This window comes from Melopsittacus undulatus, chromosome 3 (assembly GCF_012275295.1).
Source record: "Melopsittacus undulatus isolate bMelUnd1 chromosome 3, bMelUnd1.mat.Z, whole genome shotgun sequence".
In the NCBI taxonomy this organism is placed as follows: Eukaryota; Metazoa; Chordata; class Aves; order Psittaciformes; family Psittaculidae; genus Melopsittacus; species Melopsittacus undulatus.
In genome coordinates this window covers 88,676,530-88,702,859 of record NC_047529.1, presented here as the reverse complement: position 1 = coordinate 88,702,859, position 26,330 = coordinate 88,676,530, and the positions used below count along the sequence as shown (strand labels likewise).

At 39.8% G+C, this 26,330-nt stretch overlaps 1 protein-coding gene across 1 annotated transcript; it reads right to left on the bottom strand.

Moving 5' to 3' along the window:
* Window positions 1-1,508: 1,508 nt before the first annotated feature.
* Window positions 1,509-26,330, bottom strand: ABCB10 (ATP binding cassette subfamily B member 10). Its single transcript, XM_013128943.3, is given in 14 exon segments — window positions 1,509-2,201; window positions 2,788-2,822; window positions 4,358-4,401; window positions 4,653-4,833; window positions 5,813-5,892; window positions 6,706-6,915; window positions 8,215-8,310; window positions 10,679-10,814; window positions 11,361-11,507; window positions 13,095-13,229; window positions 14,964-15,166; window positions 15,510-15,710; window positions 25,863-26,235; window positions 26,238-26,330. Coding segments are annotated over 14 exon segments (2,226 nt in total). The 3' UTR covers window positions 1,509-1,909.

Genomic DNA, 26,330 nt, shown 5'->3' with positions numbered 1-26,330 from the left:
AATAATGCAATACTTGATTTTTTTTTCTCTTTCTCACGCCTTTTTTTTTTTTTTACTAAGCTAGCTACAGTTCAAAATGAAACCACATCCAGAGTTGACTAGTGCTGCTGTGGAAGCATACAGCATGCCATGTGCACACACCACATACATTATACACGTGTAAACCACAAATCTGAAGCTGTCCATCAAAGCTTTCTACTTGCAGTTGACTACAAACTTTGTTTTCTCACCTTGTTGAGGTCTGTGGTTTGTTCCAAGGAGTATTGAGTGGCTCTAAACTGAACAAAGTCTGTTTACCAGTGTACCTGTCATGACATTCCCCTTGCTGTGGACTAGAGCTTTTCTGTAGCTTTTCACACTTTTCTGTGGATTGCAATGCCCGCCAGAACAACTAATAAACAGAAGACATAAAACAGCCAGAAAAAGACAGTCATTCAGTTCAGCTGCAAGTAATTCCTGTAACCTGTGTAGACACACAAATCAAGGCTCGTTGCATCTCAAATAAGGAGACAGTACATGAGTAAAAATTAAAGCTTGATCCCCTCTAAATCCATTCTAAAGAGAATACTTGGTAGTCAACACTTAAACAGAACACTGGGACAGTGGTATTTCTGACATATCTTTAGCACAGTATCTGCTTCTAGTAAAACTATTATCAGAAGATAAACTTACACTTGGGTGTGATTTTATTTTCATTCCTTAGCACAGGGATTTCTTTAGTGTTTTTACTCTGTGCTACAAAGTGCCATAAACGGCACATTAGATAAACAGGTTTAGCTTGTCCTACAGTAAATATCTCACCTATTGCTAACAAAGTCTTCCAGCAACAAGTTTTCTGAGCTTAGATTAGTCTTAATGTGACCGGAAAGTGTCTCCCTTTTTTTTATTCAAGTTACCCGGTGGGGTTTTGCATCTTCAAAAAGTCTAGAGATTTTACTGGAAGGGATTCTTAAATTAGAAACATGAAGCCTACTATTTCCTGCCAAATGTATCCTCCTGCAGTTATTCAGATTAATGTAATGCTATTATTTTACTAGCTATCCTTGAGAAGGCAGTTTAGTAGTTGTCCCTAGTAAAGCAGTTATGCAAAACCTGGGATTTCTATCAATGAAAACTTAAGTAAAAGTAAAAAAAACTTACACATGCCTTAGAAAAAAAAACTTATATGAGTGTGTTCTTTTGGATCATCTTAGAAAGGAAATGAAACTAAAGAACTGGGAAAATGGAGAAGGGAAGAAAATGCTTGCAAATTTTAGATTTCCCTATGCTGACAATATACTGATACACTTCCTTTGTCCTTATATATAGTCAGGTAGGGTTTTTGTTTGCCTTTTTTTGTTTGTTTTTGTTAGGGTTAAGAACTTTCTTCCAGCTTATGCTTCCATACTCTAAAATGTGTTCTCATGTGTAATTCTTCACAGCGACTGTAGATGGGGATCATAATCAACTTTCACATTTCAGAACAATGATAACTGAAAGGACAGTGCAGTGGCAACGTCAGAAATTTCAGAGTACATTAGTGTCGTGCATTTTAAGACTACTGACAACCACAGAAATCAAAAGTTTCTTGAAAAGGGAAGAGAATGATTATGAAAATGATAAGATTGTCATTTAATTACCCTTAAAATACCGAATGCAGCACACCAACATACAGTGCATTACAGCAAACAAGATTCTAAATGGTCTCAACAAAAAGCAGAAAAATCCATATACTGAAATTATCTCAATATGATAGACATTTTAAAAAGCTGCAATAATTATTAAAAAGCTTTCCATAAAAAAATTAAACACATTTAAGTTTCAAAAGAATATTTTGTACATTTTGGAAAAATATAACATTTACTTTACATAAGTGAAACATAAGTTATATTCTTTGTAGTTTGTAAGCTTCCATTATTCACATATTCTCTCATACATTTTCTTTTAATACACCCTTTTCTCTGGGTTGTAAATCTAATGCAAAAGCATCACTATTCTGAAGAAAAGCTTGTTTCTGCATTAGTTTCCTGAAAAGTCCATTTGGATTTGCAAGTAGTTCATCATGTTTTCCGCATTCAAGAATTTTGCCCTCGCCAAGAACTGCAACGAAATCAGCATTCTGAATAGTCGACAGACGATGAGCAATAATTAGGACTGTCCTCCCTTCCATCAGCCGGTCCAGAGCTTCTTGCACTAGATACTCATTCTCAGCATCCAAAGCACTAGTCAGAAACAGGAAGTGGGGAGGGGAGGGGGGGGTATCTATTATTTTCAGACACGTTAGTTGTGCATGCATTAGGCTTATCTTGCTAAAACTGCAAACCCTTGCTATTACTGGTGAATACAAATCAAAGGAACTGCAGGCAAGTTTTGTGAATATGCTTAGAGCATGCATCCAAGTTACAAGCATTACATTCTCATATGCAAGTATATGCATAGAGAAATAACAGTGAAAAAAAAAGTTATACTACAGTGTAATCATCTCTCACACTAAGATCTTCATTCAAACTAAAGATACAAAAAAGCCTGAAGTAGATGATTCAAAATCAAGTTATGTATTACATATTTAACTCCATAAAAAAATACAACACAGTGTACCAGCTATCTTTCCACATGGCATAAGCAGCTTTTATCACGTCTCCTAACCAATTCACACATTCTAGAAAGTCCATTCTTGTGGGCAGACAAAAATAAGGGGCTAGATAATTTGTGCACGGGCATGCAGAGAAACAAAGACTAGGAAACACCTCCCAAATGTGAGTTATGCAGGTAGGTAATTTCTAATTTTCTAATTACTTTCTTTCTTACCTTGTTGCTTCATCTAACAGAAGAATTTTAGGATTCTGATGAAGAAAGGAAAATCGGTTATAATAACAACAAGATCTGCGTATTTATATCAATACAGAACAGCATTCATACAGCTTAAAACTCCAAGTAAGTGTACTTACTTCATCAAGAGAACTGAGTGTCATTCAAAGCATTACTTTTAAGAAGTCTAAATGCTAGGAGGACAAAACAGAAACAACACTCTTCCATCCTCCAATTTTCCAAATTGAAGTAACAGAATACTATTACCTGGTACTATTTGAAAGATTACAAACTAAAGGTGGGATATAATTTTTAATGCATATTTGGCAGCACTGCAGTCAGAAATTCAGTTTCCTATTTACTCCTCTTCTGTGGATCTTTCACAGAGGCTCAGCTACACTCTGCTTGCAGTCTGCTATATATAACTGTCTAGTAACAAGAAATAGCAAAGACCTACCAATAAGCAGTATTTCATTGAGATGAAATACATAGTACTTAACAACTAGCATTTAAGAATTCTTCCTAATTCAATAAAATAATAATCCCCCCCAAACAAAAAATGGCAACTCTCAAATCCCTAAGAAGCTTATTCTAAATTACAGTACATACTCCAAACTTCCTTGACAAAGCTGAGAGTAAAGGTTTAGGCTTTATCTGTAAGAGAGGGGACTCCACTGCACTCCCAATCACATATGTATCAACTACTCGATTCTTACAACCTTCTTTTTTCCTCCCAAATAAAGTCTCTACCCCCATGAACTGTACTTGACTTAAAAGGCAATCAGCTTTTCAGCATTTACGGTAAAAGAGAACTGGCATAATGAGGAATTCCTAGTAATCTAGTAGAACTGGTCATGCTAAGATGCTAGAGAGACCTATGCAGCTTAACGTAAATGTAAGCTGGGTTCAGCAGGGGCCAGAACTTTCAGCTGAACATCAGCACCAAACTGCCTCTTGCAAGGCCCCATGGCTGTCCCTGAACCACACTCCTTGTCCTTCTGATCCTCAGAAGTCTCCTCAAATTCGTGCAGCACAGAGCCTACCCTAAAACCACACTGAGGCCAACCTTTGAAGGAATAAATGTGCCTGAAATAGTTGTCCTGAAATCCAGACCATCTCCCATGAAAGCCAAGACAGGGCATCTATAGAGCTAGTAAGTTACAACTGAGAAAAATCAACCTAGGAGCCATAGGGATCTGAACACCGTTGGAACTAGATGATCTTAAGGTCCTTTCCAAACCTAACTATTCTATGATTCTATGTTATATGAATTTATTAGCACCACATTTCTCAAGTCTTCCTTCATCTTTGACCTGGCCTTCTGAAAGTGACAATACAATGATTTACCATCAGCCTTGGCAACAACTATCAAAAAGATAGAAAGAAGCACTTACATAAGCAAATAATTTAGTTAATCCACTCAACCCTTTTAAACTTTCTCATTGATGTAAAAGATATAATTTTCTTTTAAAAAATGTTTTTTCACCTTTCCCATTGAAAGACTGCCTCTTTTTTAACACTTTCCACCTCCCCACAGAGCAGTTAAACAGCTATTTGGGTGCTGGCTTACCTTGAGCAGAGCTCGAGCTATTGCAATTCGTTGCTTCTGTCCACCTGAGGGGGGGGGGGGGGAAAGCTCAGTAAACTGAAATAGGAAACCAGAAGTGAATTGATTCTAACTGAATGCCTGGGCTGAGCGGAATTAGGCACATGGACTTCAGGGCAAGAAGGGAGATAAAGAAGGTGTTTCTTTAGTACTTATGGGAGGCTAAGACTTTGAAAAACAACTGGTAACAAAAAGTGATAGAATTCTTAATTCACTCTATAGAATCAAGATTTTAAAAATAAGCAACATAAAGATGTACCTGAAAGCAAGACGCCTTTTTCTCCAACTAGTGTGTCAAATCCGTTTGGAAAATCTCTGATAAAACTAGCAGCATTAGCTATTTCAGCAACTTTGTGAATCTCCTTTGCAGTCACCGTAGAAGGATCCTCTGCACCATAGGCAATATTTTCAGCAATGGAACAGGAGAACAGAATTGGTTCCTGAGAAAAAAGCCCATAGCTAATATGGTAGATCTGTAGTTACATGCATGTATTGTCTATATCTCAGATAACATAAATCCCACTTGAAAGCCCTAGTATTAGCTTATTTTCTATCCAAACAGGTATGTAAACTAGATTTAATTGAATTCAAACCAAAGGAGTATAAATATCAGTATGAAGCTCCTACTGGTAGCTCAGTGGAATACATACATTCAAAAAGACAGATGCTAATGTGACCACAGGAAAAGCATTATGCACAAAAGTTTTTGGTGGCATTATTACCTAAAGTAGATGTTTTGAAATGCAATATATACCCAGTTACCCTGGTGCTTTTAACCAGGACATCAACCTAACAGTTAATTACGCTATGAAGCATCTGTGGAGATGACTGAGCTAACATACATATTTTAGCTGGTCAAGTGGTTTATGTTTAAGAGATCACTGATCATCTCTCTGTATTTCCAGAGTTTTGGGGTTGCTACAGAGAATACACTACAAGAATAATGACAACAGTGCTGCATTTTCATGCTTTTCTACTGGAACTGTGTTTGCCTGGAAACAACAGAAAGCACAGGAGGTCAGTTTCCAAATGGTTGTGTAAAATACGATTCTGTAATTTCCATTAATAGGAAATGTTAATTAAATATTAAGCTTTGTGTTACTTTCTTCAATGAATCATAGCAAACATCAAGATGGTATACCTATACAATTTGCAACAATGTACTTCCCAGTCTTCACATGCATTCTTCTAAGCCAACACTTTGAGTTGCTGTGATTGTGTAAAAACACACTACAGAAAAATGCGACTATCTCTCAATACTTAATTTTAGAACAAAGCACATACAACAGCAGTTATGGTGAGAGGGAAGGGTTTCACTGAGGAGCAAGATTATGGAGTTTCAAAAAGAAGCAAAGTGAGGCACAGCTAGCTGATCACACAAAATTATTTAATTGACTTAGAATTACTTTTCTTCCTCACCTGACTCACTGTTCCAATCTTTGTTCTGAACCACAATGGATTTAACTGACGGATATCAAAGCCATCAACGGTGATAGTACCTTTAATTAAGAACAGTAGAGTCAAGTGTGTTTGGCAAGTACTGAAAAGAGGCAGAAATAACAGTCTAGATCAACGACCCCTGGGGATCACATACTGGTGGATCAGAAATGCAAAGCCACACAGGCACTGTACACCACAGAAGGAAGCACAGTGCATCATTGGAACAGTCACATCAGGACCTCAACCACAGGAACCCTGACTGCTTATAAGGTGTACATGAAATGCAAAGCATCAATTGTCGTGAATGAGAGCAACACAAAAAACATAGAATCATAGAATAGTTAGGGTTGGAAAGGACCTTAAGATTATCTAGTTCCAACCCCCCTGCCATGGCCAGGGACACCTCACACTAAACCATGTCACCCAAGGCTTCATCCAACCTGGCCTTGAACACTGCCAGGGATGGAGCATTCACTACCTCCCTGGGCAACCCATTCCAGTACCTCACCACCATAACAGTAAAGAATTTCTTCCTTATATCCAATCTGAACCTCTGCTGTTTAAGTTTCAACCCGTTACCCCTTGTCCTATCACTACAGTCCCTAATGAAGAGTCCCTCACCAGCATCCCTATAGGCCCCCTTCAGATACTGGAAGGCTGCTATGAGGTCTCCATGCAGCCTTCTCTTCTCCAGGCTGAAGAGCCCCAACTTTCTCAGCCTGTCTTCATATGGGAAGAGCTCTAGTCCCCTGATCATCCTCGTGGCCCTCCTCTGGACTTGTTCCAACAGTTCCATGTCCTTTTTCGGTTGAGGGCACCAGAACTGCACACAATACTCCAAGTGGGATTACACAAGAGCAGAGAAGACATACCTGAGATAGGATCATACAGCCTCAGCAGAAGGGATACAATAGTCGATTTCCCTGTACCACTTGAGCCAACCAGAGCCATAACAGAGCCAGCTGGAATGGAAAGACTAAAATCTTTGAAAATGGATGTTTCTGGACGTGTTGGATATGCAAACTCAATGTCCTTGAATTCCAAAGCACCTCTGAATGTGTCTTTGCCCAATGTGACTCCCTCTGTATGACAAATAATAAAATACAGAAACATGAACAGAAATGAAAATCAGCTTAGCCCTCCTGGAACATGCTTTACAGATGCCCAAAAGAAGTATTTTATCTCTGTGTTAAATGTTGGGATAGCTGCAAGCCATAATTCAGGACCACAGGAGTTATATTTCAGCCATGACTAAATTTGTGTGGTAGACCATTCATTCCTGAATGCAATTTCAGGTTGCTCACCAGCAGGAAACCTTCAGCAAGAGGAAGAATTTGCATCTTGCTAATATCTAATGACTAACAATGTTCACTTCTGGTAGAATTAGCTGAATTCTAAAACATATTATAAACAATTTAAATGTTGCCAATGAGAAGCTATGAAATAAAATAGCATTGGTGCAGGTCAAAGTCCTGTTGCCATAGAACACATGAAAAAAGATTAACATGGCAAATCATTTCCTACCCTGTCACCAAGCCACAAAAGTCACCTGAAACACCCTTCTCTTTGAACAAGAACAGTTCCCTTTCCAATACCTGCTATGTAGCTTTTAAGAAGAAGCTGCCACTGGCATAAAGCTGCTGCTAGATTTATTGCATTAATGACTATTTTTATGATTTTTTTTTTAATTGAGAGTGTATTTGATAAATTCAGGACAACAATGTATTCAGAGACCAATCAGAGGCATAACTCCTCCTAGGTAACAGTTCACTGAAACTAGAATTTCAGTTTGTAAAATACCATAACAAGCCACCATGAAGGAATGATTGCTAAAGATAAATACAACCAGCTTCTTTCTGGAGTGCCATGGCTGATACAAACAATTACCCCAGAAGACTATCAGTACTAGAACAAGCTTATAATAGGTAAGACAAAGAAACACAATTTCTTCAAGCCCTCTTAAATGCCAGCAACACATACCCATATAAAGCAAACTAATCAGACAGCAGTGCTGCATTCCCAAAGGAGTCTCACTGATGAAGTTCCTACCAGTTTTGTGAAAATTGGCAGCATGAGGGCAACACCTGAATGTTTTTATCATGTTTGTTCATGCTAAAGACATACAACTCAAAACCCGGAACTCTTTCCAGATGCAACACACAAGTAACCCCCAACAAGCCACAGCACATGGTGCCACAGGCCCACGTCTGGTTAAACAGTAACTGTGGATAGGACACACAAACACCCATCAGTAGCAATTAAGATTTCACTAGTCCTGCTGTTCATAGAACAAATAATTTACTTTGCTTTTCTTTTTCCCAGATTCCCTCCTCTTCTCCAGGTGTTCAGTTTGATGCTAACAGTAAAAAACAAGAACCCACCATTAAATGGAAGCTGGGGCTTCCTTTCAATAAGTTCCCACAGACGTCCACCAGCACCCAGTCCTTTCATTAGCTCAGAATAAAAGGAACTTAGACCTAAACAAAAAAGCAGAACGGTATTATGCACCTATATGGAATGGAAGACATAGGAGACATAAAATTAGCACTATACATTTCACCACCAGCCTTCGAAGCATCAGATGTGTAGGGGATATTTTACTCCAACACACTATCAAACATGCTGATTTAAAACCTATTTAGTTTCACTTGAGAGCTACCAACAACCCTTACTCACCATTTTTACTTGTATATGAAATTTATCTCAAGAAAAAAAGAAAACATTAATATACTTAAGCTTGCGTATACGCAAAAGAAAAGTAACTCTTTTTCATCCATCTATCAGCAAGAACATCCAGCTTTAGAGAAACAGCCTTGCATACAACCAGCTATATTTTCAAAAGCATTCAGTAGAATGGAGCACTCTCAACACTGTTCTTTGTCAGACAGGGTTATACTAGTACAGAGGAGCTTGGCTGAATAAGTCACAGGGAGAGAGGGCATAAAACTTAAACTTGACCTGATGCTTGAGAAGCTATGTGGAAAATGTACAATGTAAAGAAATGAGTCTCCCAAGACAGCATGCTTCCAACACTATGGGATAAGGCAAAAGTTAAAGACAAGGCCTGCGTATAGTACTGGGTCCCAGCTCCTAGCAGCTGTGTGAATCATCTTGGAGCTGGCTTGGCTGAAGGGCTTTCCAGCTGAAATAAATCCAGAAACCAACCTAGAACCAAAAATGCGGTAAGACATAAATGTGTCTTATTACTTCATTTTTTGTGTGTCTTCAAAATAAAGTAACCAATTTCAGAATTTCTGAAATCCAACAGAACAAACATATAGAATAAACTACCTCCACCTTAAAATGCCAATAGTGTTAACAGTGATTTCAGGAGGGTAGAAAACCCAAGGTATACTAAAATAGGTTTAATGGTTTATTCTTGCAGAGCAACAAGCCCACCACAACGTCATGAGTCTGTAAGTGTAGGCAGGACATTTCATCATGCTGCTGCTGAGGACCACTTGAAAGCTTGTGACACGAAGCACCTAGCCATGGTGAGAAGCTGTCTGCTTTTAATAGAGCCAAAGCATCTACATCCTAGAGCAGGGCACAGGGGAGGAGGCACAGAGCACAGAGGGATGAAGCCTCATGAAGCACCTCGAGACTCGGACACTGAGGTTTGCAAATTCACAACCACTCATGAAATAGCAGTATATGTAATACAGACAGCAAATACTAATTAGAAAATGCTTTTAATATTTATAACCTATGTTCAGCAAACTGTTAGATAAAAAGGGGCAAAGTCCCAAATTATGCAATGAGCTTCACAGTTCACTGCATGTACTGATGATGACATACACTAAGCAGATCTAGCACTTGCAAGATTTATACGCCTTATAGAGGCATCAAGGAAGTCAAGCCTCTTGTGGCAAGACATTCACTTCAGCTCTCTGCAAAATTATATTCTTCAATAATCTGAAGTAGAATTTAAAAATATGTTTTTATAGCAAATAAAAGTTAATCAATTACCTTTTATCAGTGCTTCTAACCTAATCTTTCATTTACTTGACATTATTTTGTCCCATGTTTTCAAAGTGCCAGGTATCTGTTGACCAAACTTGTGTGATTCAAGCAGAGAAGAAAGGGGTTTAGTAGTTGGAACGGGTGACACTGGAATTTTGGTATTCAAGGAAGCGGGTTTTGTGAATTTTACCCTCAGGTGCATCTTTGTGCTTCCCATGGTATCAGGCTTAGTCTTAGAAGAGTACAGAGGCATTGCACTGCCCTGCTGGTCTATCAGAAGTAACACTCTCATTTTTAAAGAAGAACCCTTCCAATCAGGTAAGGTTCAAAGTACCTTATCTTCATTTTTGCCTGTATGCAGCACTGAAGACTGCTCTGTCAAAAAGATTAACAGTGTGTTTCTGGGCCAGTAGATTACACAGTCTGAGCTTCAAGAAGGCAGTAAGGAAGACCTGAAAACACCGTAATATAGAGTTCCGCTGGCACCTTCTTTAACTCCTCCTGCTCAAACCACTCTACACTGAATTACAGCTAAATTCTGCAAGCCTTTCTAAACAGAGTATGTTTAACATTGACACACCTATTCTGTAAAAAATAGCAGCTATCTTCATTTAGACCCAAATAAAATTAAAGTAATATGCATCCATCACATACACACATTGAAATAAACAACCCCTGTATTCACTTGGGAAAATGGAAGGCTTAAATGAAGTTATAAATTTTAATTAACTCTTCAGGAAAAAAAAAGTCAGTATGATTTTTGGAAGATCATTTGGAAGAGACTTTTAAAGGAAGACAGATCTTTTAAGGGTTTCTTCCCTCCCGCCCCCATACTGACTGTAACACTTTGAACTGAAGAAAATCTGTTTTCTCATTCCATACCTCCAATGCTTATTCCAACCCAGAAAGCATACATTAAGAAAGATGAGAGTTCACCAACTGTCATGTGGGCACTGCCCATTAACAATCCTCCTTTGTATAAGACTGAGAGGACGATTAAGTTTCCAGAAAGGCCACTCTAAGGAAAAAGAGGAAATATTTTGTCACATACATCTTAAATTTAATCCTCTAAAATATTGCTTCAGATTCTTCCTTCTAACAAAAAAATGCCTACGCTAGGGGTATCTAAGACTTTTAGAGGACTGAGTTAAATCTGAACAAACCGAATTCTAATGCAAACCAAGGCAACAGCCAGTTGGCATCCAACAACTGTTTCAATAATTCTTTTTTTGGCTGGTTGGGTTTTTCCCCCAAGATGGAAAGGAAACCAAACATTATTCGCAACGATCATTAAAGGAGAAGAATTGATAGTCTGCAGTTACATTGCAGTTCGAGGATACTATTAAGCAAACTCACTGCAAGCTGTTTGCAAAAATGCAATTCCTCCCCCACCTGTGCACCCCGCAGATTCCTTTAGACTGATTTAAGTCCAGTCTTCCCACAGCTTTATGTGAGTTCAGTTTACATGCACTTCATTAATTTGCAGGTTTATAAGTATCCTCATGAACTTTAAACTGACACTTGGCATAACATGGCTGGTTTACTTTCACCAAAATATACTTACTGCTCCAAAGAAGCCTGCCCGAGCGAGTGCCTCTTTCTTAGCCAGCTGTAGCACATAATCAACTTTCTTTGTGTACTTCTCCATTTCAGCCACCTCATGCCCAAAAGCTCGAACTGTTCTTATGTTTCCAATACGCTCTTCAGCTAACTACATTAAAGCAAAGAACAAAACAAACACACATAGACACACAATTTGGAATGCTCATATTACAGAACATTTGAAAGTTAAACCAGTATCACTGCACTAATCTCCAATTACATTCCTTCAGATACCACTGGAACTTTGTCATGCCCTCCTTTTCCCACCCCCCCCCAGTTTTATTTTATTTTGAATTCTATTAAAATAAAAGTAAACTGCATGACCAGGCAGTTTAAAAAGAACTTCAAGATTGCCTTAAATGCTAGCAGGGATAGGAAAATATATAAGTAGGGTTAAAAAAAAAAACCACCATAATTTGATGTGAACAAAGCACATGAGAAAATCACTATTCCAAAACTTGCAATAACAAGATGGGGACAGAAAAAATAAAGACTATTCTATTCTATATTAAATCATGCAAGAAAGCCTGCAGTTATTTCCTGAAATAATTCCACTCGGCTGATCAAAGCAACACTGGGAATTAATTCTAAAACTACCTCAGTTGTAACCTATTATGCTAACTTGATAATAGGCACTGCGATGGTATAACAAAGAACAAGATCTCCTTCTGTGAGTAAAAATATATATATGCAATTAAAAAATATGTATGTGATATAAAAATATAATTCTTATTCTTCCATCCTCCATTCAACCTGAAAATTTGAACAGAACACTAGAATTGCTTGCTCGTGTGAAGTCCCACACCCCGTTTATGAAGGCATGAGCTTCCCTTCAACACAGGATGAGGAAGATAAGCAGCAGAGGGCTAATCTTCCTTCTGCACACTCAATTACCAGAAGTCCTACAAAGGACACCCCAAGTTTAAAACAGCCGACAAATGTGGCTGTTTCAGCTAGATCTTACCTAATTATATTTCTATGCTTTCTAATGATGTTTCCCCACCCTCAGCCTGTAAGGAAAAGGTCACCATCAGTACTATTCTCTGATAGTGCTTTGCAGTATTATTTCAGCACAGTCAGGAAACCCAAGAAAGACTCTTCTACAACAGCCTCAACAGCTTCCTCTATTTCCCTCCCAGTTATCTGGGTACGTGCTAAGATGCCCACAAAAGTTTAAGTAATGTTAAGCTTCATAAACATTAAAGAGCTGACAATGAAGTCAAACATCAAAGACTCATTCCAGAGAAAGAGCTGCTAGCAAAGTCTTCTTTAAAGACAGATCCATCTAGGATGTTTCTGATTGCTTCAAACTGATAACCATAGTCCAAAAAAAGTGTTTTTCAAACCTAGATACCAAATAACACAGGACTTCATCTGTTGATTTTTTTAATGCTCTCACAAAGCTAAAGCCTAACCTCCTCAACCCTTCCTATGTTTCCAAATTCTCAGGGCCTGGTACCTCCATATTATATTGTTATGGACAACCTAAGCATGGCTGTTCGTGAGACCTATGTGTTAAGTGTTACTGACATTTACCTTTCATACTATTCAGGTGCAAAACTACAGACAGGCTCAGCATGGCTTGGGGCAATGAACAGTACAATTATCTTCAGAAGATCTGTAACTTTAGAGATATTAACCTAAATACACTAGAGCAACTTTGAAGTTAATTAGAAAGCATCTGTTAAAAGATTACCTGTGTTGCTTCTGCAAGAGAATCTTGGGTCAATTTAGTAAGTTTTCGCAAGTACCTTCCATAAATCACAGCCAGGACAGCCAAGGGTGGCACAATGCTCAGAACAAATGCAGCCAGGCTAGGGGACACAAAAAACTAGAAGAAAAAGGTATGTGTCAGGGGCTAGCATTCAGATTAAAAACAACCACTGGAGCACTCAAGTGCAACTTCACTTCCTGGAGTTCTCTAAAACTAGTAGGATTTTAATTTAGAGCTGCCATGCTTTCATTTATGGTGTTTTATTTCTTCCAGGCAAAATAACCATTCCTCCACAGTACTTGGGATGTGTCCCACAGTTAGAACAAAGGAACATAAGCAAAGCAGTCTGGATTTCATTTCTAGCTTTCTCACTGGTTCTTTGCGTGGTCTAAGCCAAGTATCTTAACCTGCCAGTAAAGAGACCTACCAGGAAATCTGTTGGGGATGTTGAAAGACATAAACTATTATATAGCTCCTAGAGCGCTTTCACAGCTTTTAAATAGATGGTGTAATATAGAAAGTTTGAGTAGAGAAATATCATACACTACTTCTGGGTAATCAAGAAACAGATGGAGGTCACCAGTGCTCCCCAACACCTATGAACGTTCATAACGTGGAATAATAGATCTAATTTCCTGTTGCAAAACCTTATCACTTATAACAGTCATCATCAAAGCTCCTAAATGGGTTATTTTCATAAGATTAATTGAAATTAGATTTAATATGGTTCCATTTCATCTTGCTTTCTGTATTGAAAACAAAAATCTCCAGAAAAATTCAAAGATTACTTCCTTGACAGGCTTTACAATTATTTCATAATAAACTTTCTGGGCGAGCTTTTACAGTTCACCTTTTAACATAGTATCATGGCAGCATTTTTGAGTGGAATGCCTTATATTCTATTTAATCTATGGTAAGATAAAACTTTATCCTCTATTTGCTTACCTAACTACAGAGAGGCATAATTCTTGTCTGTGACAAAGTATTAAAGCTTTAAAGCTTCACAGTGGACACTCTAACAGTTTCTAAAAACATCAATATTGGAAGCCTATTTTTATGAGGAGATTTTTTTGCTATCTGTTTTTAACTCCAGGTAGACAGCAGGAATTACTACACCCTCACTTAAGATCATTTCCACCAATGTATCTTTTCTCAGATAAGCATAGCAAAATACCACAGAAAACATGCAGGGAAATAAGATTTTTAAGTAAACTAACTGACCGCCAAGGAATATTAACAGATGCACTGCACTGAAGCCTTCATTAACACGCTTCATACCTAAATATATTCTTTGCTGATGGACTACAGCAGAAAGACTAACACTTGTAAAATCCTCAACAGTAATTTGATATCCAGTGCTGCCGTTGCTCACCGAGTCTTTAACCAGAATCGACCAACTTCAATGACTTTTACATCAGGCCCTTCACACCCTATTTTACCTACAACCACAGAAACTTTATCATTTATTTTAATATCAGAGGATCATAGAATGGTTTGGGTTGGAAGGGAGCTTAAAGATTACCTATTTCCTGCCAAGGGCAGGGACACCTTCCACTAGACCAGTTGCTCAGTGAGAACAGAGTTAAGCTATTTGTCTACTATACTTTCCTTGATAAATTTGGGCAGCAACAGTAGTTAATCTGAAACCTTCATTACTCATATTTTGGCTTGTGAGTAAACATCAAGTGGCTACAGGCACATCAACTGTTGCAAAGCAGTACATAAAAGTGAAATATACTTGTGTCAAAGACCACACACTTTCTGGACTGAATCACATTCACACATTGCCTAATATGACTGAAACAAACTCGAAACTACAAGAAGTGACAAGCAGGGAAGAGACCACCATACCATCATTCCAACCCCCACAGATACTTGCGCTCCTGCCCTGAGCCCATCTGAAAGGTTTTCAGTCACTGAACGGCCCAAGAGGGCTGCATCTGAAGATAAGCGGTTTATCAACTCTCCCGTTCTTGTCTTGTCAAAGAAAGCAATTTCTTGCTTCAGAAGAGAGGAGAACATGGTTGCTCTCAAACGTTTCACAATTCTTTGTCCTGTTGGAAACAGAAGCCAGTCAAGAATGGCATACAAGGATCATGATACACACAGATACCAACAACAGAAAAATCACAGGACTATGCAGCACTGAACAAGTCATGTTACAGATTTTTAATATACCAGAAGAGAGTGAGCTTTGAGATGTCTTGTAACAGTAAATAAAAATGAACAATTACTCCAGCATCTTTATCTTTGCACTATTTTACCTTTGATCTGGTAAAAAACTACCAATTCCAAGAAGATCTCTCAGCCAATGCCAAGATCTTGTTTCAGATTATTAGATATCCTGACTGTGAAAAAAAGATGATTCTCAGTAGTGCTTTTTGCTTCTACTTTTACCTGCAGTCTGCATGAGGTAGACACGAGTAGCATTAGCAGCAGCACCACATAAAAAGATTCCACTCAGCAAGGCACACAGGCTGGTCAGGCTGTCTGTGAAATCTTCGCTGGGATTTGTATAAATAATGTCAATAACTTTCCCCAGAAAGAAAGGGGCTGACATGGTAATGACACTGGAAACTGTCAGAAAGCCAACGGCAGCTGCAAATCAACAAGGAAAAAGAAAGGAAAATTATTCTGAATTTGCAAGATCATTAATAGTACATATGAAATAATTCTTCGCTTGAAATTTCTATTAAGCTTGAGAGTGCCACTTTAAATAATCAGCCTTCTTTTAGGCCCTGTTCTGAATGGGGTATTTTAAGTCACTGTATAAATTACATTAGGCAAGGCACATTTTAAGATTCTGAAAGCCTCTGTATACAGTCAAAGTCCTACTATTACTTCTTGTGCCTAACCCTCCACACCACCATCCAACAGGGTTAACTTTTCAGAGATATCATCCTTAGAGACCATTAACAGTTACCACCTTTTCACATATCCCACACAGTCCTTCAGCTCCTGTTTGCTCTGGGTTTTATTATGCATGCTTTTTACTGTATTAAAGCTTCCCTATGCATGCTTGTTACTGTATTAAAGCTTCCAACTGCCTATTTCTGATACAGCAATGGACTGAAGTTCTGATCTGAGAACTAAAACACGCAATTTTATTGGAGGGGGGGTGGGAGAACAACAAAAAGCACTACATTTACTCTTGACTGGCAAAATTTGTATACATTTGTTTTATTTTACTCTTTACTGTTGTTGGTCTAAAAGAAAAATAGCGTAAGTTTGAATTATAAGCACATGCGCTGTTGAGCAGAACTCCTGAATTCCAGCTGTAAGATCACCCATGGAGCAACCTGTGTAACTTGTGTAACTGTCTGAAGATGTATCACAGAGTATGAAAATCACACTAGACCAAGACTTAGCCTTTTGAACTTTCATCTGCAAAGCAATTTTAGAGCCAAGAACACAGCTTGACTCTGAAAAGGCAAGCCCAGGTTGGAAGGCTGAGAACTAGGCAAAATCCCATCTTAATTGAAAACTGAAAAAACTCGATATGAAAACCACTGAACCACAACAAACAATGCTATTTATACAGTATGATCTTCCAGCAGCCAGCCCCACACCTAAAGCAACCATTCACAGGATTGCTACAAAATACAGAGCAGGTAATGTCTTTAAAGGCAAAAAGACACTACTGAAAATCCTGAAGTTGCCCAAGTGTTCCATTCTACTGAGCTTGTATCACTTCTATGAGGAAGACAGCAGAGGCTTCCAGCAGCGCATTAATGTAAGCAGTATTTCTAACATCTGTCACAGAAGGTTTGATGCCACTTACCACCTCCACAAACACATGGAAAGCTTTGTTTCTATTTTTACTTGAAGTATAAACACAGCTGTGTATTTATGATTAAGAATTCAGGGTACCAAACATGCATACCAGCCATCACCTGAAACAAACACTTCTCTGCACCTTCACTGCAGTGCCCCACAGCAGTGCTGGGAGAGCTGCACACACTGCCCAAACAAGCTCTACCCTTCCTTCTGCATTCAATCTGCAGCCTGCGGGTCCTATTCAAGGTTTGCAATCTTTCCATTGTGTTACACTAAGGCCAGCAAGCAAATAAAAGATAAAGGACTAGGATCTTTAACTTCAACCTACAGAAACTATAAGAAGCCATAGTAGTAAGGGAAAGACTTCCTGCTGCAAACATCCATGGTCCATGCCACAGCCACATCTCATAATCATATTATTTATTAGATAAAACTTCAAAAGAGTGACCCTGTTAACGACCTGGCTGCACTAGTGTATTCAAGCTATGAAGCAGTAAGAAAAATCCAACAAAAGGCAGGCCATCTCCTGTGAAGAATCATAGAATAGTTAGGGTTGGAAAGGACCTTAAGATCATCTAGTTCCAACCCCCCTGCCATGGCCAGGGACACCTCACACTAAACCATGTCACCCAAGGCCTCATCCAACCTGGCCTTGAACATTGCCAGGGATGGAGCATTCACTACCTCTCTGGGCAACCCATTCCAGTACCTCACCACCATAACAGTAAAGAATTTCTTCCTTATATCCAATCTAAACCTCTGCTGTTTAAGTTTCAACCCGTTACCCCTTGTCCTATCACTACAGTCCCTAATGAAGAGTCCCTCACCAGCATCTCTATAGGCCCTCTTCAGATACTGAAAGGCTGCTCTGAGGTCTCCATGCAGCCTTCTCTTCTCCAGGCTGAAGAGCCCCAACTTTTCTCAGCCTGTCTTCATATGGGAGGTGATCCAGTCCCCTGATCAAAAAAAAATCTGGTCTATAAAAAAAAAGTCTGGTCTATAAGACAGCTGGACATGGTCAAAAGCATTACTTGTAAGCACAGTGCCGCACGGCAGCTAGTCCAACTCATCCATAACAATTTCTGTTATGGATGGAAATGGACATATGAGCTGCACCTATAAATACCCACCGAAAGAAGAGGGCTGTATGGCTAAAAATCCCCTTGGCTCTCTCCACTGGTACAGCCTTCCTGGCTTGGCTTTATCTTTAGCTATTCTTCAAACGAACATGGGTTTCATTGTAATTATTTCCAACAGTCTCAACTGAACTAAAACACTTGTACATAAAACAAGCTGAAGACTACTGAGCTACTTCAACATTAGGCAAAGTGTCAATAATGTATCAGACCAATGCAGTCCTGAAGATGATATTTATACAATCCAGATGTCACTTGTAATTTTGCCCTTAAGCAATATACCTGCCTTTATTAATTTAATCCCAAGTCACATTCAAAGTAAGGTTTCCTAATTGAAACTCTCACTTTGATTATACCAGCAGAACAACCAGAAAATAGCACAGATGCCAGTGTTGCTCTTTTTTAAAATTTTTCACTAATTGAAGAAATAGGAACCAGCAAACACTCATCCTATCTCCTCACTCAAAGAAGAGTTGTCATTATGATAACTGGCTAAAGGGAGGAGTAGGAGGTGTTCAGCAACCAGATATGAAGACACTTCCTGAAGGTTGTTACTGACAGAACAAAAGGTCACAGTAAACTTTGCAGTATTAGTTTCACATAGCTTACTCTGTTAACTAGAGAATTATGTTAAACAAGAGTGTATTTTGGAAGCTTTATTTTTTAGAATCAATCTGTTTTGTAGGTTGTAAGATGAAAATACAGAAAATGTGAGGCAGTTCAGTAGAATTGATAAAACCAGGGCTATGTCAAAATGGCAACAGAGGCAAAGACAAGGCAAGCTGCCTCCAGCTGCAGCTGAGCAGTTCTCAGAAATCCAGATCATCACACAAACCGATTTATTTATCACTGTGAAGATCAGCATGCTCTCTGTTAAGTCTAATGTGGGCTTGCTTCTTTACGGTTGATACGCAACTTCATTCCACAGTAGATATATTTTGGGGACAAGGAACTGGTCGCCAGCTGGTAAACCAGGATGTTTACAAGTAGTAACTAGGCAGAGCTATCAGAAACCTTCTAGCAGAACATGGACTAAGTGACTCCAACGAGTCATAAACCAATTTTCTACATGCAAGCACACTGCCAAGGGAGTGAAAGTTTCTAATTTTGCTGGTTCTTACCAGAGCATCCTCCTCACCCAGTGCAGTATGTGGAAGCACACAAAGCCAAAAAATACTTGCAAGCCTGTAGGAGAAAGGGCTTTTTAAACACAAATGCATAAGTATTTAATCTCAGTTATTATTTCCTGGAAGGAAGAGGCACTAATACATTTTACATTTATTGGTTAAGTAAACTCCATTTCCATTTGGTGAACCCTGTCCCACAAGGAATTTGTTTTGGATTAATATAAGGATGTTGAAGGACTGGTATCAACCCTGTAAAGTCAGTTCTGCAAATAGTTATTTCAAGACAGAATATTCTTTCAGAGTACTTTGTAAGCACTTAAGGGTGTTCTGTACAGTTCTAGGTTAGGTATGAGTGGTGTGGTTTCCTTTCTGTGTTAAAGTAAATCTTTACATGGTATTTGGACTGCACCTATTATTATGCAAGAAGAACCTTCGGGAATCCTCCTTACATTATTAAGAACTGTAACACTGTGCTCAGAGAAAAATATGGTTCGTGTCCAATAGCATGGCTGTATACCACACTCCTGGTGCATCTTGGAAAGCTGCTAGCTTGCTTTTAATGGGTGGAGTTGTCTTAACTTGCAGGTATTGTCAATATACTGAATCTTGCAAGTTACTATTTCCAGTGATGACCACAGTTTTAAGGAAATGTTTATAGGAATATTCTATAGACAGATTGATGTGGCTATTGAATTTGTAATGGGTTTTATTTTGTTTCATTGGATTTTTTTTAAGCACAAAAAGAGCAGTTCAGGTTTTCACATGGTAAAGACTGTTTTCTTTGGTACAACAACAATACAGTTACACACCTTACAGAAAATATCTTCAAGACAACTCATGGCATACTATGGGGTTATCTGACTGACCAGGATTAAACAACAGTTTGGAGAAATTAACAGTTGCAGAAACCTGCTTCAAGACAATAACCAAGACAGACAATACCTTTGAGATAATATCTCAAGAACAAGACCAGTGTCCAGGGGTTGGAGGGCACAGTGAGATACCACCACAGGAATGATCCCCAGAAAAACAGTTGGTGGCATCCCTTATGCTCAGAACCTTTATATGATGCAACTTATGGAAGAAGTCTATCACCTTGAAGAAAGGCTAGTCTTTGAGTTATAAGGTGTTCATGATTGACAGAAGTCACTCTTGGTAGCTCCTCAGTAAGGCTTCTATGATCAAACAGGACAGACCTGCCAGGATTCCTTCTGCTATGGAGCAACCAAAGTATCAAGGAGCCTTCCCAGAGTAGGCTATAGAAGGATTCTCAAAACAGGTTTCAGAAAGATATTAAACAACAGACACATCCTTCCAGGCAGAGCAGCACACAGTGACTAGAAGAAGTCCCCAAAAACACAAGAGCAAATAAGACTGCTGCTTTGCACAGGAGAGCTGGAGGAAGAAGCTGTTGGCACACAGCCTGATGGAAGCCCTACGCAGAGCTGTGCAAAACCTCTGCTTGAAAGCAGAGATGGAGGCTTGACTCTGACTGCCAGCAAGTATCTTTACCTTCTCTTCAGAAAGAATGTTTTCAACAGTTTCCCTGGACTACTGTTTCAGGACAATGCACCAGTCTGTAGTTCAGACACAGTAGAAGCATAGAACTCAGGAAAAGTAGGAAAACACTACTAATTCCTGTATTTTATCACACCATGTTAAAACAGCATAAATCATTAATTACACACTCACAGAGTTCAGCTGAAGACATTTAAAAACTAATCTGTTTCAAATACAATGTATTTAAAAAATTCAACTGCATTTTCTCATGGCATTGATTTTCCTCAGCCATAAAAAGCCATAAAACTAAGTTTCTAATCACCAAACTCTGGAAAGAACTAAAATAACCCTTGTTTTGCAGGAGTGAGTACAGCTTCTTTTTTATGTTTTTACCATGCCTTTACAATTAAAGCCTTTAACTTGTTTGTGTTCATCTGCGCAGAAGACAGTCTCTATGTCAGACAAATCTAGCTACAATTCCTCCTATCTTCGCAATTTACACAAATAGTGTAGCAAAAACATTCCGCAGACGAATTAAGTTGTAAGCACCTAGCTGATCACAGTGGTCAGCAGCTGCTGCTCCTGCAATGTCTTTTACATAACTAGCTCCATTAACACCACCAAATCCAAGTAAGGAACCACCACCAACTAGCCACAGAAAAGCTATGTTTTTGTGACAGAGCAACAAGGTTGCTTGGACCTTTTGTGAGTTTCATATCAAATATTGACAAAATCAAAAGGAAAACTATGGGGAGAGACAACAAAATAACCCAATGTAGCCTATCAGACTTCTAGAAAAGACATGCTGCACATGAGAAAACGGTTAGTAAAAAACCACACAGATTTTAAAACCACAAGAATTGCCTGCAGAAAATTCAAGTCCAGTGTGGTTGTTGAGTTGCTTTCAGATGACCAGAACCACTTTACAGTAACTACATACAGTAACATATCCCAGCAAACCATGTATATGTACTTGAGAGGTCAACCTAAATTTTGGCCAAGGATTTCCCAGCTCCTGGGTCACTGCACAGAAACAGCAAGATTTACAATAATGGGGTTCAAGCCAGGTTCCAAAGAGCTGGGTACTCCAGTGACAATATGGCCCACCTCTGCTCCCATTAACCTCCTTCCCATTGCACACACTATAGAACTAATCTTATTCACTGTCATGGCTGGAATGGTACAAATGGGTATGTGAAAACTGATTTGTCAGAGATTCAGTCATCTGCCTTTAAGTAATTTTTAAATGGAGGGGGTAAAACATATCCTTAACAGTGCATGGATTGCCTGCTGATGGTCAGACTTATGCTACAAAGCTTGGAAGAACAAGTTTCAAAATGAAACTGTGTGTTACTACAAACAAAATACATATTACCTGCCCAATTTAATTTCCTAAAATAACTGAAGTTACTACTCATGTGTTTCACCTAAGAAATGTCAGCTTGTACAAGTATAAATAATTGAAAGTATGACTTTCTAGTAGAAATACAGCTGATGTGTTCTACATCAGCAGATACAAAAAAAATCAAGTTGCTCACTACCCCAATCATCCCTAATTATCAAAATAGTTTCTGAACTACATTGCAAAGAACACACCTAAAAATCAGGTAGTCTGAGGAACAACTTATTGCCTTTAAGAGTTATTTTATAGGCATTTATTGCTTATTAGAAACTAAAAGATACACCTACAGCAATCCAGTGTTTCTCATTTGGGGATGAGAAAATGCATGATGTGTGCAACTTTAAAATACAGCAAAAGTGGATTATGAATAAGGCAGTGCTCTTCTAATTTCATGGCAAATTTCAACCTATAGGAAAACAACTACTACTAATTGTGCCCCAAATGATAAAACTTCTGAAATAACATTTCTTGCACATCTGTAGCGACGACCTGTGTACAAAACAGCCCTACCCAGTGTACAGGGAGTGCTGCACAGGGAAAGGGCATACTTTGCTACTGGATTAAAAATCTCAGAATTCTTTTTGCTTACTTTACAATTCAATAGAACTATTGTTTCCTTTGAGTGTGGTTTGGATAAAGTGCAAAAGACAGATTCTCACAAGGGAAAAAAGGAGGAGGCAGGAGGAAATAAAAGGGATCATTTTGAAAAGGCACTCTTTGTGGCCCCCCACACACAGCAGGATTTAATAACTTCAACAATAGTCCTGTCCTCTTCCCTGGGAATTGAATTTAATTGAAGACACAGGTTTACCTGACCTGACTATACAGGATCAGAGAACTCCTAAAATTACTTCTCTCCTTTGTTAAGCAGAATTCACAAACTCCTAATTTCACTATACAAAACTGTGGGTACTGAGAGAGCGAATTCCCGTCCTAGTACTTAGCCATCTTTTTACCACTTTAAATTGGAAAAACAAAATTTAACACACATGTCCCCTTAAATATGTATTTGCGGCTCTACGCAGCTCTAGGAGTAACTGAGCATGAAACATGGAAACATGGAACACATTACATGGATCCTCGGGTTTGGGAGGGTTTTGTTTTTTGGACAGTATGGTACCTGGTACATTTATTTTCATTCCCAAGAGCCTCCAGAGGGTGAGAACCTTCTTATACAAGAAGAGCACAGCAAGAGGTGCTGCATGCCAGCACACAAACTTGCAGCCAGAGCACACCACTTCATCCCGAGCCAGCAGATGGTGAAGAGACCCTGCCTAAAACAAGATATGACCCTCTCTTGGTGCCAGTCACAACTGGAGCAGGTCACCTTCACCTCTGTACCTGTACCTCCCCAGCTGACACCATTTCCCCACCAGACCAAGTGGGTGAACCTCATCTTATTCAACCTCCTTATAAAACACCCTCTGCTCCCCAGGCCACCATTGCAACTCACCTTATGTGACCGTGGATTTTAATGCACAATTTCAATGAGCAGGATATCATGACCTACAGCACGTGGGATCACAGAAAATGTTTCTATCACCTCACAGTGGTAATGCTATACACCTACGTTACCAACTACTGGGTATATAAAATGCGGAAGACCTGGAAAAGCTCAACATTCTTGCAGAACAAAACAGCACCTGTAAGACTCATAAGAGATCCCACAGCATTTGCTTACTGGTTATGTGGACTTGAAGAGGAAATTAAGTGTTTTACCCTTAGTTCATTGTTTCATACAGTGAAACCATTAACACTCCTCTTTCTCTGAATGAAGGGAAAACAGAGATACTTAGTTTTTAAAAGCTAGTTTCTCAGTATAAAGATGCAATAGGTATAAAATGGAACATATTTTAACATATTTTAGCTACAATGGCCAGATGTGATTTCCATACAACCACCCAGAAAGTATTTCACGCACACTTGTTATTCCTAGTATTCCATAATGACCCAAAGGATTTTTCTTCCTAGCTTTTCCAATCTGCCTCCTAACTAAACAACACAAGTTTTCCCTTAAGTAGGTTGTCAATAGTGAAGAAGAAATTTACATAAATTCACTCACTTCTCTCCTAGAACCAAGACCAGCAAAATGCTGAAAAGCAGTTACTACATTTGTGTATTTTTTTCTGCCCTCATAATTTGGTATCATCAAGCTGTTGTGTTGAGATTTTATTTTTTAACTTTATGTCAGGCCATTTTGTTATCTCAAAAGACAAAACTGCATGTAGCTGATTTTCAATAACTGTGATGGTCCATTTACTTAGATAAAACTATCAGCAGGCTGCACAGATTAAGGATATTTAGCCTTATTTTAAAACAAATATACAGTACCCTGCCTTTGATAAGCAAATCGACAGCAAGTGATTAAAGGGAACTAAATTAAGTTCTCGGTTACATAGGAGCCTTTGGTACCTAAAAATCAGGCTTAAAAGAACCAATTTGTTTCAATTTCAGTGGGGAAAAAAATAAAGAACACCATAGTAAAATCAGCAAGTAACCTACTTGATCAGATACTCACTTCTTCACCAAAATATGAACAGACTGAACATCAGTTACTAGCAAAGGGCTTCTGACTTTTTAGTCCATAAGCCAATGAAGAAAAATAATCCTGAGCAAGACTGATGCCTTACCTTAAGACTAACCTTTTCCCCTGTCCATCTAGCCCCATCCACTGTCCTATTGGTTTTCCCCTGCTTTTATTCTGCACACCCAGGACAGTGGCATTAGCTGCATAAAACAGGTAGTCATGACATAGAAATAATAATTCTTATAAAAAATAATTAGGATCCAAAATATTTCTGCTACATCATGCCAACGTGTCACAAAGCTCTGCAACCATCCACTGTGAAGAAAACCTTGTACAAGGTGTTTAGTATTTCTCAAACCACCTCTTTATGTAAGTCTACCTACCTCACCTCATTTCTTTCAAACACTATTTATCCACTGAATGGGAACTACCCAGGGTTCTGCAAAGGTCTCACACTGCTGGGACAGCATACGTGCTGCTCATCAATAAAGGTGGTTTTAAGAAAAACAAAACCATATTAATAATGGTTTCTTAGTAACAACTATTATTCTGTTATCCCCATGAGAACCAATATTCAGAAAATTTCGTTTCTACTCTTTGTAGATAATACCACTCTTAAGGGCACAATTTATACAACCACGGTGTTGCCTTCGCCATACAGACGCTAAAATTAAATAAACAGTATTTAAAGCATCCTACAAAAGTCTTAGGTTAAGAAATTTTTGGGAGACAGAACTCCAAATTCTTTTTTTTTTTTCTTTTTTTTTTATAAGCTCAGGATTCCCATATTTACTTCATTCCGTATAGTCTCAGCCCGAAGTTTATTGCATGCTGCCTGTGAAGCCAGAACTGAACACGCAGAGAGGCATTAACCAACAGTACTGCCAGAAGGGAGAACTTCCCAAACTTTTGCCTTCCTTTCAAAACAACCACAAATTACTATATGGTAAGGGGGCCAGGGAATGCATGTTTTTAGCTTTCTACACGTATCGAACGTTCGCTCAAAGATTCCACGCTGTGTTCAGATGCTGTCCTATGTGTCGGTCCGGGAGGGAAACACGACCTTCACTGCGACCACGGCCGCTCCGGGCAGTACCCCGTGCAGGCGGGTGGCGGGGAATGACCCCCACCCCCAGCAGCGCTCGGGCCCGCCGCCCGCGTCGGCTCCTGGAACATCCTGCAGGGACCAGGGCAGCTCTGCGATTCCCCCCCGCCCCATTCGCGCTCGGATAAAGCCCCAGGCCGGCTCTCGGCGCGGCAGCCCCGGGCCGAGGCCGGTACCTGTCAGTCTCCAGCGCTCGGGGTGCGCCAGGGCCAGCAGCCTCCGAGCCTCAAAGCGCGTCGAGGTGCCCGCGGCTCCCCGTGGCGGCGGCGCCGGAGGCTCCGCTCCCGCGGCGGCGCTAAGGGAGCGCGGGCCGCTGCCGGCCGTCCCGGGAGGGAGAAGGAGGTGGCGACATGACGGCGCCACCGGCACCAGAAGCGGCGGCGGCAACGGGGAGGCCGTCCCGCACCTGCTGGCCGGGCGCGGCGGGGCGCGAAGGCCGGCGGCACCACCGGCGGCCCGGGCCCAGGGGGGCGGCGCCGCCCGCCGCAGCAGCGGCAGCAGCCAGGGCAGGCGCGGCGCGTAGCCCGCCATGCGGCCGGCGCGGCGGAGCCGAGGCGGCGCTGCTGCTGCTACTGCAGCCGGTCCCCGCCGCGCGGGTCTGCGGCAGGAGGAGGCGCCTCCGAGTCGTCGTCGCCACCGCCCAT